Source organism: Pinus tabuliformis, chromosome 1_2, assembly GCF_031772625.1.
Source record: "Pinus tabuliformis cultivar Carrire ecotype Pingquan chromosome 1_2, CPIR1, whole genome shotgun sequence".
Classification (NCBI taxonomy): domain Eukaryota; kingdom Viridiplantae; phylum Streptophyta; class Pinopsida; order Pinales; family Pinaceae; genus Pinus; species Pinus tabuliformis.
In genome coordinates this window covers 666985001-667002603 of record NC_142298.1, presented here as the reverse complement: position 1 = coordinate 667002603, position 17603 = coordinate 666985001, and the positions used below count along the sequence as shown (strand labels likewise).

The 17603-nt window shown below is 37.0% G+C and overlaps 1 protein-coding gene across 6 annotated transcripts; it reads left to right on the top strand.

Annotated features, from left to right (window-relative positions):
• Nucleotides 1-9270: 9270 nt before the first annotated feature.
• LOC149207451 (DEAD-box ATP-dependent RNA helicase 20-like) lies at nt 9271-14783 on the top strand. Of its 6 annotated transcripts, none has more exons than XR_016252628.1 (10): nt 9271-9624; nt 10279-10766; nt 11244-11423; nt 11559-11720; nt 11936-12090; nt 12371-12463; nt 12788-12873; nt 12963-13189; nt 13349-13631; nt 13952-14088. XR_016252628.1 is itself a non-coding variant. In XM_089395719.1 (10 exons), the coding sequence occupies exons 1-10, from the start codon at nt 9569-9571 to the stop codon at nt 14613-14615; spliced, it is 1797 nt and encodes a 598-aa protein (XP_089251845.1). In that variant the 5' UTR covers nt 9272-9568; the 3' UTR covers nt 14616-14783. The 6 variants fall into 6 exon arrangements, 1 of the variants encoding a protein (XP_089251845.1); XR_016252626.1 differs by having other exon boundaries at nt 13343-13631; XR_016252627.1 differs by having other exon boundaries at nt 13325-13631.
• The last annotated feature ends 2820 nt before the right edge of the window (nt 14784-17603 follow it).

Below are 17603 nucleotides of genomic sequence, written 5' to 3'. Positions count from 1 at the left end.
CTTGGACATATCTTGCTTCTTGCCTTTCGCACCGGAATGAGAAGCTTTCTTGTTCTTCCCCTTCTTTGCTTTGGCAGCCAAAGCGCAATTCTCTTCATCAGATACCTTTGATGAAGATCCATTCTCACCTTTATTGTTTCTGAGTTTATCCTTGAGCGCCAGGTCGCTCTTGCTTTGGAATAACATTTGCAATCCATTGAAAGACATTTCAACAACACTGCTGCAAATTCGATTTCCACCAGCAACCAACTCAATCGCCTCGGATCTAAGATTCGTGAGAACACAATATTTCTTGTACAGAGATTGACTGTATGGGCATTCACCGGATATCTCACCTTCCAAAGGAAGGATGAATCCAGAGGCTACCTGGCCCGATTACAGACTCTGCCTGAAGAAATAGAATGTAAACACTTCCTGAATAGTAGATCTGATGATCAACAACTCCGATACCATGTAGAAATTTTTTCTACAATTATCTAGCTCGCTCTGATACCATGTAGAAATTTTGAATAATTTAACACATATTCAACAGAGATTATCCTGATCATGTACTATTGCAGAATACATACACAATACATAAGCTCCTCTACGTTGATCATCAATATAGCAGCATCAATAACAATAAAACATCAAGAGCATTCACACATTAACACAGTATGTAACCCGGGGAAAGCATCTCGCTAAAAACCCCACACTATCTGTATATTAATGATTGAGACCATGTAACATTACAAAGTACAATGCTTATCACAAGCAATCCAGTACCAACTCCACCTGTTACACACAATACAGCTAAGATCTGATCTCCAAATCTATTCCACTGCTTGCCTGCCTCCACTGCTCAATACCTGCTCAAGAATGAATGAGAATGGTCTACCAAACTCGTATTTCACCTCCAAAGAATCACTCACAATGTGTAAGACGTGAGCAGAAGCTACAAACTGGGCAAATACATGAGCAAACTCATTGACATACTCAATCCCTTGATTGTGCAAGATCTGATGCACAACTATAGTCACAACTGATAGCAATCTGATTCTCTAACACCTGTCCCTGCTGAATTGAACATGCACTGACATGCAACTGAGTTAACTGATGTATTCTATAGTTGTATTATGAGTTAATAATTAGTTTAACAACTCATCATTAGTCTATTTGCAGTTAGACTAACTACAACTAGTTTAACCAAGTCAAACTGAACACAACTCCATCAACTCCACAATCAACTCCACCAAACTCAACTGATTGAGTTCTAACTGAAGTCATGCATGCAACAACTCAACTGACTCATAAGAAAAGCGTACTTCCTTCTGACAGCTGCATGGGCCACATCTGTAGCTCAAACTGAAGTGCTCCAAGAGAATAAGATCAAGTTTATAATCCAAATATTATTATGAGACAATAATATTTGACTTTTCTATTTTTGACAGCCAGTCTAAAAATAGACTTTGATCACCCACACTTTGGTCACCCACATTGTGATCACTCACACTGTGGTCACCCACACTGTGATCAAAAATAGAACTTGCGCCATAATTTGCCTGCGGGCCCACTTAGTGAAGGCGACTCTTTTCACTAAGCTCCATCATCTTGTTGCAATCTCAACATTGAGATCCTCATAGGACCATGCAAAGACATCAACATAATCCTTGAAAAGTTTAATATATCTCTCTTGATAATTAGGTGAAACTCCACTGAATAATTTTAATAATATGGGTTCCTCCTGAGTTCCAATGTTATGATCCTGAATGTGTTCATTCTATTAAATTTTTCCCGAGTCAACAACCACATCATTAGGGTTAAAAAGCCTTTCAAGGGGGACAAGTCCCTTTGGTAGAATATTATCTTTCAATTGAAAAGCTTTTTGATTAGCTATTGAATCTTTTAAACCACTAACTCATGCAACTTCTGCTGTTTGATCTTCATCCTAATCAATTTATGTGCCCTGAAACTCTTCAACCATAGTAAAAAATTCTTTAATCTACTGATAATCTTCAAAAACTTGCCAATATTTAACATTATGAGGAACAGCAGGTCTGTGTCTCATTTATACCTCATATCTTAGTCTTGGATTAATAGGAGGCTTGAAAGTACTAGCAACCACAGCCAATGAATCTGCTAATCTGTTCCCATCCCTTAGAATAAATTGAATGTTAAAAGCTTCAAAAAAGTTCTCAACCAAATCCCATACTTCATTTATGTATGACCTAAGCCTAGGGTGTTTTGTCTGACAATGATTTTTAATTTGTTTGATAATCAACTCCGAATCTCCAAAAGCAGAAATTGACTTAATTCCCATTTGTTTAGTTGTTTTCAGAGCAATAATCAAGGACTCATATTCTGCTACATTGTTTGTTGCTTCGAATTCCAATTTAAAGGAAAAAGGGAACATATTACCTCCAGGTGCAATTAGAAGAAAATCAACACCTATTCCTTCCTTGGAATATGCTCCATCAAAGAAGCATTTCAACACTCCTTCAGTTTGTAGCTCTGTAATTACATTCGCCGAAGCAAGTTGCCTCTGATTATCTTCAGCCAACTCTGCATTATCATGTAGCATGAAACAAGCAAAGTCATCTTTCTCTTGGCTATATACAGGTGAATTGCTTGCTCCATTTTTTGTAATTGTTTTTACAGATCTAGTTTCTCTATACAATCTCCTCTCTTCCCCACCAAAATTTGGTATAACAGCATATGTAAAATCTAGTTTCATAACACCACCCAATTTAGCCCCCCATGACCTAGATAGTAGCATTCCAAATCTAGCAGGGATATTTGCTACTACTACATCCATGACCAAGCTTCTAGCTGGAATTTGGGCTAGTGACACTGCCAGATCCTTAATGACCCCCAGACGCTTGACTTTGTTTGACTCAAAAGAATACAGGTCTCTATAGGGCTTGGTAACTTATAGATTTAGTTGCTTCGTCACTAACAAAGGCATAAGATTGTGTGAAGCTCCTGAATCAAACATACAATTATGCAGGAGGAAATCATGGATCAATAAGGAAATATAAAAAGGAGGCTTTGAAGGGTCTACTTCCTCTACATGTGGACCAAAAACCACTACTGGTTTATCTTCCTACAGATTTACAGTGTCATTTATGTTCACATTCTCTTTTAAATGAATAAACTCAACAATCTCCTTTTGATAAACTAGTGCTTTTGCTAATTTTGTAAGGGGAACTTGAATTCTTACCTTTTCCAACTCTTTAGTAAGACTAAACAAGTGACCCTGTCTAGTAGTCCTTTCATTTTCATCTTCACCTTTCTTCATAACTGAAATTACTTGGGGAATTGAAACAAGTTTCTCCAAAGGAATTTTTTCACTTTGATCTTGAGAAGACTCACCTTGAAATATTTGTGTCTTGCCATTTGCATTCTGTTGTTGCTTTCCTTTATTTACTTGTTTTGCAGGCTGAGATTCTTGTGGAGTCACCTTTGGTGAAGAAGCTGGAACTTGTTGTTCACTTTCACTTTCATGACTTCTTGGTCTTTTCCTTGACCTTAAATCATATTTTTTATGTAGTTATACCTACATAAAATCAGAGAATTGCTTCCAATATTCATCATAAATGGCATCTGTTTCGGCATATTCATACTCTTCTCCTTCAACACCAAGTTCATCTTCATCTACTGCATATAACGTAGAAATTTGATCTTCATGATCCCTAGGGTGCTCTAGTACTTCACCAGGGTCTGCCTCTATATACAATGGTGCTTGAATCTGATCTTGATCTTTCCTCTCCTTTTGCAAGATTTGCAAAGGTTGTCTTTTGTATTGGGGATTAAAGTTCTTATTATATTGTGTTTGTCTCTGAGAATTCTTATTTTCCAACTCTAACTTATTCAATTTATCTGACAAAGTTTTAATTACATTACTCATATCCTCTAATGTTTGACTTTGAGAGGATTCTATCTTTGCCTTTCCCTTGTCTTGGATAGGCTGTGTCTCTGGTGCTTTGCCTGCAGCCACTAGATTTGCTTCTATCTCTAATGCATCTGTTTGGATCTGATCAAGGGTTGGAGATCTTCTTTCCCTTAATGTGAATCCAAAATTTGACTCAAAATCCCCTGCAAAAGTTATTTTTGCACTAGCAGGAGGGGGCTTAATCTCCATTGGAAGACTATTGTACAATTTATTAAATATTCTGACAAATTCAACTATAGTTTCATCATATTTCTTCTTTATAGCATTAAACTCTGTTAGTGAATACCCATGGTCTCTTTTTTCTCCCCATCTCTGGGTGAATAGACGTTCCATCTCTTCCCAAGAAGGAATAGAGTTATTGGGAAGCCCTTTAAACCATTTCCTTGCTTCTCCATCCAAGGATTGAACAAAAAGTCTTAGAACAACATCTAAATGTTCAACATTTAGGTTTTCTGCAAAATTACAAAATACTGATACATGATTCTTTGCTATTTGTGCATCTTCCCCTGTAAAACGAGGAAGAATCTTGGAGGTATTCTTCTGGAATTTGATTCAACGGTTGTGGCAGTTGAAGAGGTGTATACCTATTCGTTAAGAATGCAGGAACTGCAATGTTTGCTTCCAAATTTATTGAACCTTGATTACCAACATATGCAGAACCTAACTGAGGAGTAAATGGAGTCTGCAGAGGTGGTAATGTAGTTATAGGTTCAGGTTGAAAAATTATAGTAGATAATGGAAAAGTAACAGACTCTAAAGATTTCTCTTGATAGTTAGGTTCTTGAAATGAAGATGATGAAAAAGGTGACTCTTGATTAGATGAATGTTTGGGTGAGTTGTTGCCTGATGTGGACAGTGTAGGAATTGGTGTAAGTGGGGTATTAGACCTTCCAACCTTCTTAGAAACTAGCCTTTCAAGATCTGAAAGGGCTTGAACCTTCTGTTGTGAGGTGTCTAATCTTGTATGGGGTCTTCATGGAGTCAAAGTTATTGCTTTTATCCAAAACAACCAAAAATTTCCTCCTCACTAAACAACCAGAGGAAACTATTGAAAGCCCAGGGAAAAGTGTTCTTGTCTTCTCTCCCCAACAGTGGCGCCAATTAATGTTGTAACTTAAGAAACCAATTTCCTGGCTGTGTAGAAATTGTGCTTAAGACATTAATGTTTATAGTTATTGTCACTTGTTTGTCACTTAATTATATGTTGTGTTCTCAAATGAAGGACCTGGGAGACTTGGTTTTTAACCCTCAATACTTAGGTGACAAGGAAATATCATAATGCCATTTGATTGTTGAATATAAATGATGAATGAAGAAAAGCTTGAATAAGTCATAGACAATATGCTGTTTTACACAGGATCTACTATCTGTGACACTTGGAGAAGTTAAAGATAATATGATGTCTTACACAGAAACTACTATTTGTAACTTAGAAGAATTACAAAGGTGAGAACTTCAAGTATAGGAGCGCTCTTTTAAGGAATTTTAACTTCATTTACATAAGAAAATAAAGACTTGCAGCTTCATTACCATACTTAAAGGAAGAAAACATAAGATGACACATAACAGAGAAGTCACAAAATCATACCCAACAATACATGGAAAACTTCTGATTCTTTCATTAATCAACAGTTGTATCAGGATTTCACTGGCCTAGTATCCAGGTTCCCCCAAAATTCGAACCCCTTCTTTCTAAATTTTCTTCATTTTATACATTATGAGACAATTGATAGTCTCAAAAACTATCAAACTACTTAACTATTTCCCTAACTGTCTGAGTAAAAGCTATTACAGAATATTACACAGAGGGTAAAAGGCACCTCATTCTAAAGAATATAAAATAATAGGAAATAACAGAATTTAAAAGATGATGGCCGTTCTCTGTTTGAAATTGTATCTTGAGCCTTAACCGAGCAGTGGATGAAGGGCAGAAGGCTTTGGGAGCACCGTGGGGGTTAAAGAGTGTGTGAGAGCATCAACGAGGTTGAACCCCCGCAATGATTTCTGGCCACACATTCCGGTCAGCCGTGCTAACGTCATGGTCAACTATGGAGGTAGAGCTCTGATTAGCCTTCGTGCTCATTGCTTCCCCGCAACGCACCTCAAAGTTCTTATTAAACTATCGCTTGATCGTGCTTGTTGAATTTGTATGACATTTAAACGATGGTGGGCCCATGAAACTTAAAAAGAATTAACACTGGTTCATAAAACCCGTCGCATTCGCCTTTTCAACGCGCCTTTGACTCCCTTATGGACCCGATAGAACATAAACTGTATTTAATAATTCATCGGGTCGATATTAAGCACTGAACCCAATGACTTCGCCAACCCGATCTCTGAACCTGACAGGGCATAAACTGTATTTAATAATTCATCGGGTCTGATACTAAAGATTGAACCCAACGATTTGCCAACCCGACATCCAAACCTGATAAGACATAAAACCGAATTTAATGATTCATCGAGTCCGATATTAAGGACTGAACTTGATGACTTTGCCGACCCGATCTCCGGACCCGATAAGAAATAAAACTGAATTTGATGGTTTATCGGGTCCGATGAAAAGATGAAAATTGATCACTTTTTGACCTGATATTTGACGGATCTCGCCTCTTCCGATGGATGGCTCAGATTAACCCGGACTTCAACAAATTTAAACTGTGTTTGATACACTATCGCATCAAATCTCCGAAATAAACCCATTCTTAGTTAACTATGCGATTGTCGTTGGATGTGTGGCTTGTTGATTGGACGGCCTAGATCTTCTCGCGGGTTTATTACTTTCAAAGCCCTTGAAAATATAAAATCAACCATTTCTTTCGTGTTTTTTGATTTTTCTCTCATTTTGTAATAAACTGAAAATAAGACTTAAATAACAATGGACAATGAGTGCTACAACACCACTAATGGGTCATTTAGGTGGTGTGGTTTCCTTAAATAATGGTGATGAGTTGGCTCACATTTGCTAACAACAACACATATTGACTATCCTTTTATTTTTAACTAAAACCTGGAAATTTAGTATTATAAAGGAATGTAGATGAGCTAAACAATGAGAATTCCAAAAAGAGCGCTAGCACGATTTTTGCAATGCACTATCCGATTTAAGTGTGTCAATAATATAGATTTATAAATACCCATAGCCATAACATTCCAAAATTTCTTTTTGGTATAAAGCCTAAAATATATACCTATGATTCTTATTGATCTATAAAAAGTAAAGATCAACAAAACACATGCTCGCTATTTGCTTTACTGTCCTAAGTTGGAGAAATGTGAGTTCTAGTTGCCCAAATCCATATCCTGTATCATTTGATGGACAATGTCTTCCTCCTTGAGATCACCTTGAATTGAATTCACCGACATTTAGTGATTGGACATAACATAATGAGATCCTTTACTGAGATTGCTAACTATATTTATAAACATGGAGCATCCTGCTTCTAAAAATGTTGATTTATTGCTTTTGCTAGATCAAGTGTTCATAACCATAACATTTTAAGCACTAATGCTAATTTTTATGGATTTTATAAGTCACTAAAAAGAGTGAGGTTTAGTGAATTTGAATGAATTCCCCATGCCTCCTAAAAACCTTATGAAATTCCTTAGCTCATCAATAATCCATAGAGAATCTACCCAAAAAATAACCATTATAAAATACCAAAATAAGAGCCGAAGTTTGGTTAGAGAACAAGCATTTCCACCAAAAGAGAAAGGGCTAGGGAATACATAGATTCTAGAGTATAGGAGGGTTCGACCACTACACTAGAGACCACAGAACAATGGGCCCAATGCATACAAGATGTAGACACTAGAACCAAAAAATCTAGAATGGGAAGTACTAGACAATACTAATATTGCATAAAAACCAATATACAAACACCCAATAGTTTTATGGAACCCAAAATAGAGGATTACAATGCACCTAATGTTCACAATAGCTTTAAATGTTAGGAAAAGATCTCATAACACAGACCAAAGACAAGAGGGAATGCTTACAAAAAAAGATCTCCAATTGAGAATAACCTTCCTCTAAGCTACATTGTTTGAACCTCCCATGTAAAACTCCATTATCCCATCCTTCTCCTGATAAACTTCATAAGATTGTTGAAGACACTGATAAGGAGTTATTTTTGTGCATGTGAAAAGTGGAGGGGAACACCATTTCATATCTTAGTACCTCTCTTGGGATTGAGTGACAATGGTCCATGACATATTTCATTTGATTATCATGTAATGTGTCACCATAACCAACAAACAATAAGGATCATAATAGATCATAATATTGTTTGATGTTGCATACCCCATTTTTCTGAACAATTAATACTTGAATCTCGAATAATGATCAATATCTAAAATTCCAACTTTAATTACAATAAAAACTGGATGAAAAAATACACATGTCAATTTGATTCTTGAAATTCACCAAATTCTAAACAAACTATATTTTCAAATATCCATTGGGATCAAGATTGATACCATTCTTACCATTCTTAATTTAAATATTAAATGCAAGTGTTTCTTTCTTTTCCTTTTTATGAAATTTGATTGCGTCAAGAGGTACTCTAATATGAAAGAGATATTGTAATATTATGTTATATAAATATTTTGACTCGATAATTTTTTATTTTTTATTTTTATAAAATTTGATTGAGTTAAGAGGTGCTCTCCACCTTAATATGAAAAAAGATATTATAATATTATATAAATATTTTGACTCAATAAAATAAAAATAAAATAATATATATATAAATAAAATCAAAAATAAAATACCATATTCATTTTAATTCTGAATTTATTGAGAGTTAAAATGACAAAAGATATTATAATATTATATTATATAAATATTTTGACTCAATAAAATAAAAATAAAATAATATATATATAAATAAAATCAAAAATAAAATATCATATTATTTTTTAATTCTGAATTTATTTGGAGTTAAAATGACAGACCAATCTTAACTCCAAATACCAATAAATTCAGAATTAGAATTAAAATGAATCTCAGATTTATTGATTTTACCACTTATCCCATTGATAAATATAAATCTAAATCTAAAGAATGTATTTCCAAATATAACTGTCACATATTTTAAAAAACTCTCTCCCAATCCAAAATAAAAATAAAATTGAATATATAAAACACTACCTCCAAAATTATATATTGGGCAATGGGCATAGTAACTCCTCAAAGATAACATGGTGAACCTCTTCCCAACTTGGGGTGAGGGTAAAACTAACCATGCTCCAACAGAAAGGAGCCAAATGTCGGTCAACAACACGCTAAATAAATATGAAAAAAATATGAGATAAGAAAACCATATATAGGGAGACAAGTAAGCATTGGGGAGAAGGAAAAGAAGGAGATTTAAGTGGTTAAACGCGAATTTTACCTTCTTTTTCCTCTTGATCTGAGCTCTTATAGTTCCAAGGTTTTCGATTGTTCTAGAGCTCTGAAGGTTGGAGCTTCCTCCCCTTCAATTTTTGCAGAGGGTTTGTAAACAGGGGATCTGTTGTCTCTTTATAATAAATCTGACATACAACGCCCAGGGTTTCATCTTCAAGTAATAGCGTCGTAAGATTTCACTGCGCCGTAAAGTATTGAGTGGGATTCAGCCAGCGAATTTTTCCAAAATGAATCGCTTCGACGGCAGATATGGTGACCCCAACTCCTATCGGGAGCGGAAAAGGTGACTCGCGGTGCCTTTTTCTTTTATCTGTGCTTTATTTGGGCGTGTTTCAGGTTTCCATTTTTAGGGTTTGTAGAGACAGAAACGACTTAGAGTAGTTGAAAGCTCTGCCATTCTATTTCAGTAAATATTTTGTGGGTTATTTTTTTAACAAATATCTGTGCGTTATTTGCACTCTATACTCTTGGTCAAGCCTAAACTGCAAATGTTAGACTATTTAGGGTTTCAAGATAATGAAATTTTACAGAACGCACTTTAAAGCCACGGGAAATAAAAATTTATGGCTACGGCTACTGCTACGGATATTCGAATTTGATGAAATACATTCTAGGAATGCCATCGCCATCGTTTTAAATTGCAGCGATCATTTCAGTATGTTAAGCATATTTATAGAGTGTTCTTCTTAACATTTGAAGAGTAAAATTTCTGTTTTCTATTTTGTTCGTTAGGGTTTCACTGTTGAGCTGTTGTTATATCTCTGAAGCTGAATGTATCGTTTTATACGTTTTATTAATATATTTGGGGGTTGGAAACTGTTATTTACCTAGAAAGATCAACCTATAGATGCAATCTGCATTGGACGTCTTGTCAAGAGCACTTTTTAATTTCATATTCTCATTTTATGAACTAAACATTATATTCTTTGCGTGTCAGTGAGTTCGCAGGGGGCTTCGGCGGTGGCGCTTTTAACGGTGGTGGTTATAGTGGTGGCGGTGGCGGTGGCAGGGGTGGACCTCCTAGTTTTGGACGTGGTGGAGCACCTGCTTGGGGGGGTTCTGGGGGTGGATGGGGAGGAGCTGGCGGGCGGGGAGGAGTTGCTGTACGGGGAGGGTCGAATGGTTTTCCTTCTCGAGGTAGAGGTTACGAGGGTGGTCGTGGTGGTGGCAGAGGTTATGATGGAGGGCGTGGAGGTAGAGGCGGTAGAGACATTGATAGGTCGAGGGAGTTAGACAGTCTTGCCCTCCCAAAGGAAGATTTTGATAACTTGATACCTTTTGAAAAGAATTTCTATGTGGAGCACCCTGCGGTGGCAGCTTTGTCAGATCATGAAGTGACCGCGTATCGTAAAAGACGTGAAATTACTGTTGAAGGTCGTGATGTTCCAAAGCCGCTTCGGGGCTTCCGTGAAGCAAGTTTCACAGGTACCAGTAGCTTACCAATAGAGAAATGTTCCTTTTGACTTACGTTTCCTTTCATTTTGTTGCAATCTTGAAATCTTGATTTTTTTTTTTGGTTAATTACATTTGTTCTCGGTCAATGTGTTATGGGGATATTTGAATAACATATTTGCCGTTGCTGGGTTCAATCACTATAAATGAAAAGTTAATGGTTTTACTAAAATGAAAAGTTAATCTACGTTAATGGTTTTACTAAAATGTCATTTATGAATATGGTGAAGCATTTTTTGAATTTCTCTATTTTATTTTTATTGGGATAGTTGTTTGCGAAAGTATCTTTTCATCTCTTATAGAATTATTATTTTGTAGCATTTTATGCGTTATTTTCCTAAAACCTGCATTGGAATTTTGTGCTTTCGTCCAGTCCCATTTTATGCACTTTTGTGTTCTTGGTAGGTATGAACGACATAGCTAATTTTTTTTAATGCCTTCTGTTTTCAGATCATGTTCTCAGAGAGCTCGAGAGAGCGGGCTTCAGTGAACCCACGGCTATTCAAGCTCAAGGTTGGCCAATGGCCCTAAAGGGCAGGGATTTGATTGGTATTGCTGAAACTGGATCAGGCAAAACACTGGCCTACCTCTTGCCAGCCATTGTTCACATCAATGCACAACCCCGTTTAGGCGAGTTATCTTTTGCTCTTTGATGTTTTGCATTCATATTATTATTTTGTGGTTCGATATTTCCATTCTTTTTTGGTGCATGTACATTATCTTCGCTTGAGTAACTTGGAAGCATTGTATTGTTTATTATTGCAGCTCATGGTGATGGTCCCATAGTTCTAGTGTTAGCACCTACCCGTGAACTTGCTGTCCAGATTCAGCAGGAAGCAGTTAAATTTGGAACATCTTCCAAAATTAAGAGCACATGCATTTATGGAGGTGCTCCAAAAGGACCCCAAATTCGGGATCTCCAAAGAGGTATGTTGCTAGGATTGGTGGTCTTATCGTGTAGATTGAATATCACACCTCTAAAATACGTAAATCGGAGGTCTGTTGCTAGGATTGATGGTCTTATCATGTAGATTGAATATCACATATCTAAAATACCGTAAAACTTTTCAACATTTCATGCAAGGGATGATCTTTCTTATTAACTGTGTCTTTTGTATTGCCTGGTTGGTGGTTGTGTTTAGGAGTTGAGATTGTTATTGCTACACCCGGCCGACTGATTGATATGCTGGAAGCGAGGCATACAAACTTACGCAGAGTGACATATCTTGTGTTAGATGAAGCTGATCGCATGCTAGACATGGGATTTGAACCGCAAATTAGAAAAATTGTAACGCAAGTATGTATAACCAATGAGATGTTTCTGGTTCATTAAACTATTAGAGTTAAGTATAACAATAAGCAGATGATTAATATAGATGATTTTTTAAGGTGGTTTTACGTGGAGTTAGTTGATCAATCTGAAAAGAATGTTCCAATTATTATATATTTTGCCATTGAATTAGAATTTGCCATTGAATTAGAATTTATACTGAAATTATATGAAGCTTCGTATAGATGTTGAATGCTGATATTCTCAGACTTCTAGAAAACATTAATCAAGTTATTATTATTCACAGATTCGCCCGGATAGGCAGACATTGTATTGGAGTGCTACTTGGCCAAGAGAAGTGGAAAATTTAGCAAGGCAGTTTTTGCATAATCCTTACAAGGTGAGTTTTATAGTAATATTTTTTTTGGGCAAAAGTAGCTGTTATTCTTTTCCAAGTTATAAAGTTTGGGAAAAACTCTGAAAGGTAATTCTTAGAATCTTTAGGGTACAGGCTGTTCAAATACTAATATGAGTTCAACATGTCAAGACTTAGAAACTGTTACACATTATATACTAATATAATATGAGTTCAACATGTCATTTGTGGGAGTTCAATATAAGTTCAACATGTCATTTGTGGGTGTTGAATCCATTTGGAAACTAACAATCATACCTCCCACCAACCTGAAATAAACTCTATTTTGACCTTTTCAACTGCATGCAGGTCATTATTGGATCTTCAGATTTGAAAGCTAACCATGCAATTAATCAGATTGTTGAGGTTATCTCGGAGTACGAGAAGTATCCCAAGTATGTTTTTGTTTTTATTTGATGATTTCTTGTTATAAATTTGTGTTTGTGCTGTTTAGAATATGAATGGACCATTAATTTTGTAACAGATTGATCAAGCTACTAGAAGAGATCATGGATGGAAGTCGGATTCTTATTTTCATGGAAACCAAGAAGGGATGTGATCAGGTTACCAAGCAACTTCGCATGGATGGTTGGCCGGCATTATCCATCCACGGTGATAAAAGCCAGGCCGAAAGGGACTGGGTGTTGGGAGAGTTTAAGGCTGGCAAAAGCCCTATCATGACTGCTACGGATGTTGCTGCCCGTGGTTTGGGTAGGGAGATTTAATTTGGCAACTAATTTTGTATTTTTATTGTCTTGTACATTCCTGCTAAAGTTTGGCTTTTGTAAACATTTTATGTATATAAATTATCTGGTCTTCAATAGTTAGTGTTTGACATAGCTGTAGATGCCAATCTTTCTTGAGCTCCAGGAGCTGTCAATTGAGGTGTAATTGGCATCAGAACCAACAGCTTCTGTGCGAATAAGCCATTGCTTGTTTGAATCTCATGGGGCTGACGCATTTCATCAAATTGGGAGTCGGCGGGCTGCTTGCCAGTATTCCGAAGGATGGATTGTAGCTTGGCGGTGGTTCGATACAAGCTCTGTTTGTGATGGTGAACACCACTGCCGCCGCCATTGCTGTGGTCCACATGGAGCTGGCAGTATGTGCAGCCCGATTGACTTCTGCAGCATGGCGCCCTTATCCCTTTAAGGTGGGCACATTCCATCGTAAATGGCCATTAATGTAATGGACAAATAGTAAGCCTTTTCTTGGACTTTGTGGATTAGGACGTACATCAGATTGGTGTACTGCTTGTTATTGTAATGCAATCTTCCCTAGCTGTTTTAAGCTGCTTTTTAAGCGAATGAATATCAAACTGGGATAAGGGCATCTGCATTGTCTACTTTGTTCTTCTTGGGTTAGACATTAATTGTTAACAAGACTATTTGATTTGTGTTAGGTAAATTCTGTTAGTTTTCTGTTTTGGGGAGTTGAAGAATTTTTGCCCACTGAACCTGCTGTTGTTTGCAGATGTCAAGGATATAAAATGTGTCATTAACTATGACTTTCCTGGCTCACTGGAGGATTATGTACATCGTATTGGACGTACTGGTCGAGCTGGTGCAAAGGGCACAGCATATTCATTTTTTACTGCTGCAAATGGAAGATTTGCAAGGGAGTTGGTTGGCATTCTTCAAGAAGCTGGGCAGCGTGTTAATCCTGAATTGGCTGCAATGACTCGCGGAGGTGGAGGTGGTAGTGGCGGTACGTTTTCTAGACTTGTGCATTGATGTTATATGTGACGCTGATTTACATTAGCTATTTGACATTCTACATAGCTACATTAAGCAAATCTCGAAGTGATGGGTATAGTTACAGCAGGCCCATAACTTATATGTTGGCCTTTAGGCAAGATAGGTATATGAAAATTGAGTATGGTTATAAGCTATGCCGGAGGCCTATCGACAGGGTGTACTGGCTACGAATGGTTAGGTCTATTAGAGCTTCCTGAGGCAGGTTATGTAGGAGGGGTAGTACTAGTTTCTAAATTGACATGAATCATCTGGGTTGTGAAGCAGGTTTTGGAGGAGGATATCGTGGGCGTGGTCGCGGACGAGGAGGATATGGAAATCGTAATGTTATTTCAGGCTCAAACACTATTCCTCTTGGTAATTCTGCGCACAGGCAATGGTAGAGTTAATACAATTGCGACTCTGTTAGGGAGCACATTCAAGAACAATCTGATATTTTCTGTATCATAGTATTTTTGAAGACTCATTGAAGCTATATCTTTTACCCATTATAATAGTTTAAACCGAGATATACACAATTTGGTTTTGATAGAGGTGAATTTCTACTTCGATTTTCTCAGTCCTCTCTTTTACATGGGTTGAGTGGTCGGTGATATGTCACACGTTGTCTAACCGAATCAAATCCAAGTCTTATGTGGCCACATTGTTCATGCCTCGTCATATTGTAAGAGACTGTGTTAGATGACAGTTGACAAAAATAGTCTGTGCAACTGAATATTGGGGTTTGTCGATCATTATTTCCAAGCTATGCCAACATGGTTCAGTGAAAGTTTCTTGTTTCACCTAAAAAAATGCAAGTCATACCTGGCATAGAGTGTTTAACATTGTAGTAATATAACGTCTGAAACATGTTAAATCTAAATATGTTAAATACCTTGTCACACTCTAAAGAAAAATACTGTCATTCCATATTGCTTTTTGTTTTGAAAGTTTGTTTTTTCTTGGATTTGTCTTGCCTGACCTACAAGCCAATGTCATTGCTCTATCAGCTCTGACTTATGTCGAGAACGAAAACAAAAGCTCAATAAATAGACATATCTGCTTTACATATAAATAGATAATGTTCATTCCGACGACTACTCATCGAAGAGACATACGTCTGCAATAATATTTTATGCGGCAATATATGAATCGTCTCATATTATTAAATTAAGATTCATATGAAAATGGAACGTTCTCTCATCATATGAGAGAGCAAGCTTGTGTGAAAATAATTAAGGGTTTCTATGAGCAAGTATTAACAAGTTTGCTAAGAGAAGGATGCTTGTCAAATGTCAAACCAGTCCACTGCAGAAACTGTTGTAAGACCTAAACAAATTCAGGATTTAGGTCTTCTAAAAACACTTACATGGGATTTTGTAAGCTTTTGGATGATTTTGTGGGGATTCTCGATGAAATAAGAATACAAGATTTCGTTCGTGTTTACTTTGATGAGCTTGATAACCATCCTTGTTAATCCCAAGGATAGTCCTGGACATCTTTGCCCAAGTTATGAAGGGTTTTTAATTCAGCCCTCAACTTTGAGAGGTTCAGTGTGACTCTTCTCCGAGGTTGTAATTTTTGTGATTCAGTAGACGTTACCTTTAATGATCTAATGTTGCCTGTGGAAGACTATATAACATTTTCTATCGTTTGGGAAATCATATCTGGGCCAGTTTGAGGAAAACTCCTGGTCAAATATATATACACCATATTTGAAAGTCTCCAAACATTGGTGTTGATTATTTTGTTGCTCATATCGATAGTGTTGACATTTGCAACTAAAATCTGTGCTTCACATCAAACAATATATTTTACCATCTCCACTTCCGTGGTTATATGGCATACGCCCCAATAAAAGCAAACAAATACATACCATATGAAAAAACCTTCTAGTCATTGCTTTTGCTTTGGGAAGGCCTGATATCAGACAATTTTACGTTTCGGCCTTGCCAGTTCAGCCGATGAGTTTGCGTACCTCACCTTTTACTACTCTTTGTTGTGATTGCCAGTATCATTCATTAAACGTTTCCAGGTATCCCATACATTCCCTACTTCCTTTCCTTTTTCCGCTTGCCCGTGTCTTGGAGGACATTTCAAATATTATTGCGTTGGAAAAGCCAGCAAAGTTTCTTCGATCTGGTCCTCTTTGCTGAAACCCTCACTAGTATCCATGGATATTTTAGGTTTTGGAATCATTGATATCGACATGCCAAGTGAGTGTCCGTAAGGTTTAACAACTCTCTCTCCAAAATCATCACATTCCTTGCACGTTTAGGAGAAATCATTGACAGAAAAAGGTAATCCCAATACAGCTACTGCAGACACTGGTATTCTGAGCTAGCCTTGCAGTACTCCAGTCGAGGTTGTTATGAGCTTCATCGGAACTAGAAGCGAGGTTGTTATGAGCTTCATCGGAACTAAAGCGAGCCGTTCCTGATCCCTCGAAAACACATATTTCTCCATTGATCTGGGTGATATCATCATCCACACAGGCTCTTCCTTCCTTGCCTTTAATCTTTAGCCATTGTTCATGAATGGTAGCTGTATCGTTGCACCATTATTAATGCTTATGACCCAACATTACCACCTACGACTGTCTTGACAGGTGGTCTTCTTGCGAGGTCGGGAAGGTATTTACGGAGACTCGTTTGACTGTGGGTAGCCCATCTGTCCACTTTCCGAAGTTGGGAAGGTATTTACGGAGACCTGCATGACTATGTGTTGGCCATCTGTCCAACTTGTCCTCTTCATGTCTGCATCTTTTCCAAAGTATTACCGCCAATATTCAAATGGTAGCGAGCACAAGGACTTTGTCCTCTTGATGTCCGCATCTTTCCCAAAGTATTACTGCCAATATTCAAATGTTAGCGAGCACAAAGACTGTTCAATATTAAAACGGTACCGTGATTCCGTCCATGATAGGGTGCAGATGTGCCGATTATCTAGTCTCACATGCGAAGAAGAAGACAACAGGTTGGAGAGAGCTTCAGGCGTCCGATGTATTGATCACAAACCACAATGGCTTATATATAAAATACTAAAACTACCAAGTAAGAGCGGTGACTTGGCTGCTTGTTCAAAGGTACTTTGGAGGTGGGGAAGCCTATGGAAATCGTTGATGACATTTTTAGAGGGGAAAAACATTGGTTTAGAAAAAATAAAATATTATCAAATCATAAATAAAAAATACTATTCAATCATCTCTATATTGAATTGGTTTATTATCACACTGCAAGTTAAAATTTACATATTTTAAAATAACTTTACTACATATAATTTTTGAAGATTCCAAAAATGGTATATCTTTTTCTGGTTCATTGCGGATGTATTTGAGATACTTGGGGTCCCTGTTTCCGGAGGACTTTCAGTGAGAAAAATAAGTCCATGGC

Coding starts and splice junctions, on each gene's coding strand:
- LOC149207451 (XM_089395719.1), top strand. CDS start 9,569: ATGAATCGCTTCGACGGCAGATATGGTGACCCCAACTCCTATCGGGAG. Junction 9,625..10,278: donor TCCTATCGGGAGCGGAAAAG/GTGACTCGCGGT, acceptor TTTGCGTGTCAG/TGAGTTCGCAGGGGGCTTCG. Junction 10,767..11,243: donor CCGTGAAGCAAGTTTCACAG/GTACCAGTAGCT, acceptor TTCTGTTTTCAG/ATCATGTTCTCAGAGAGCTC.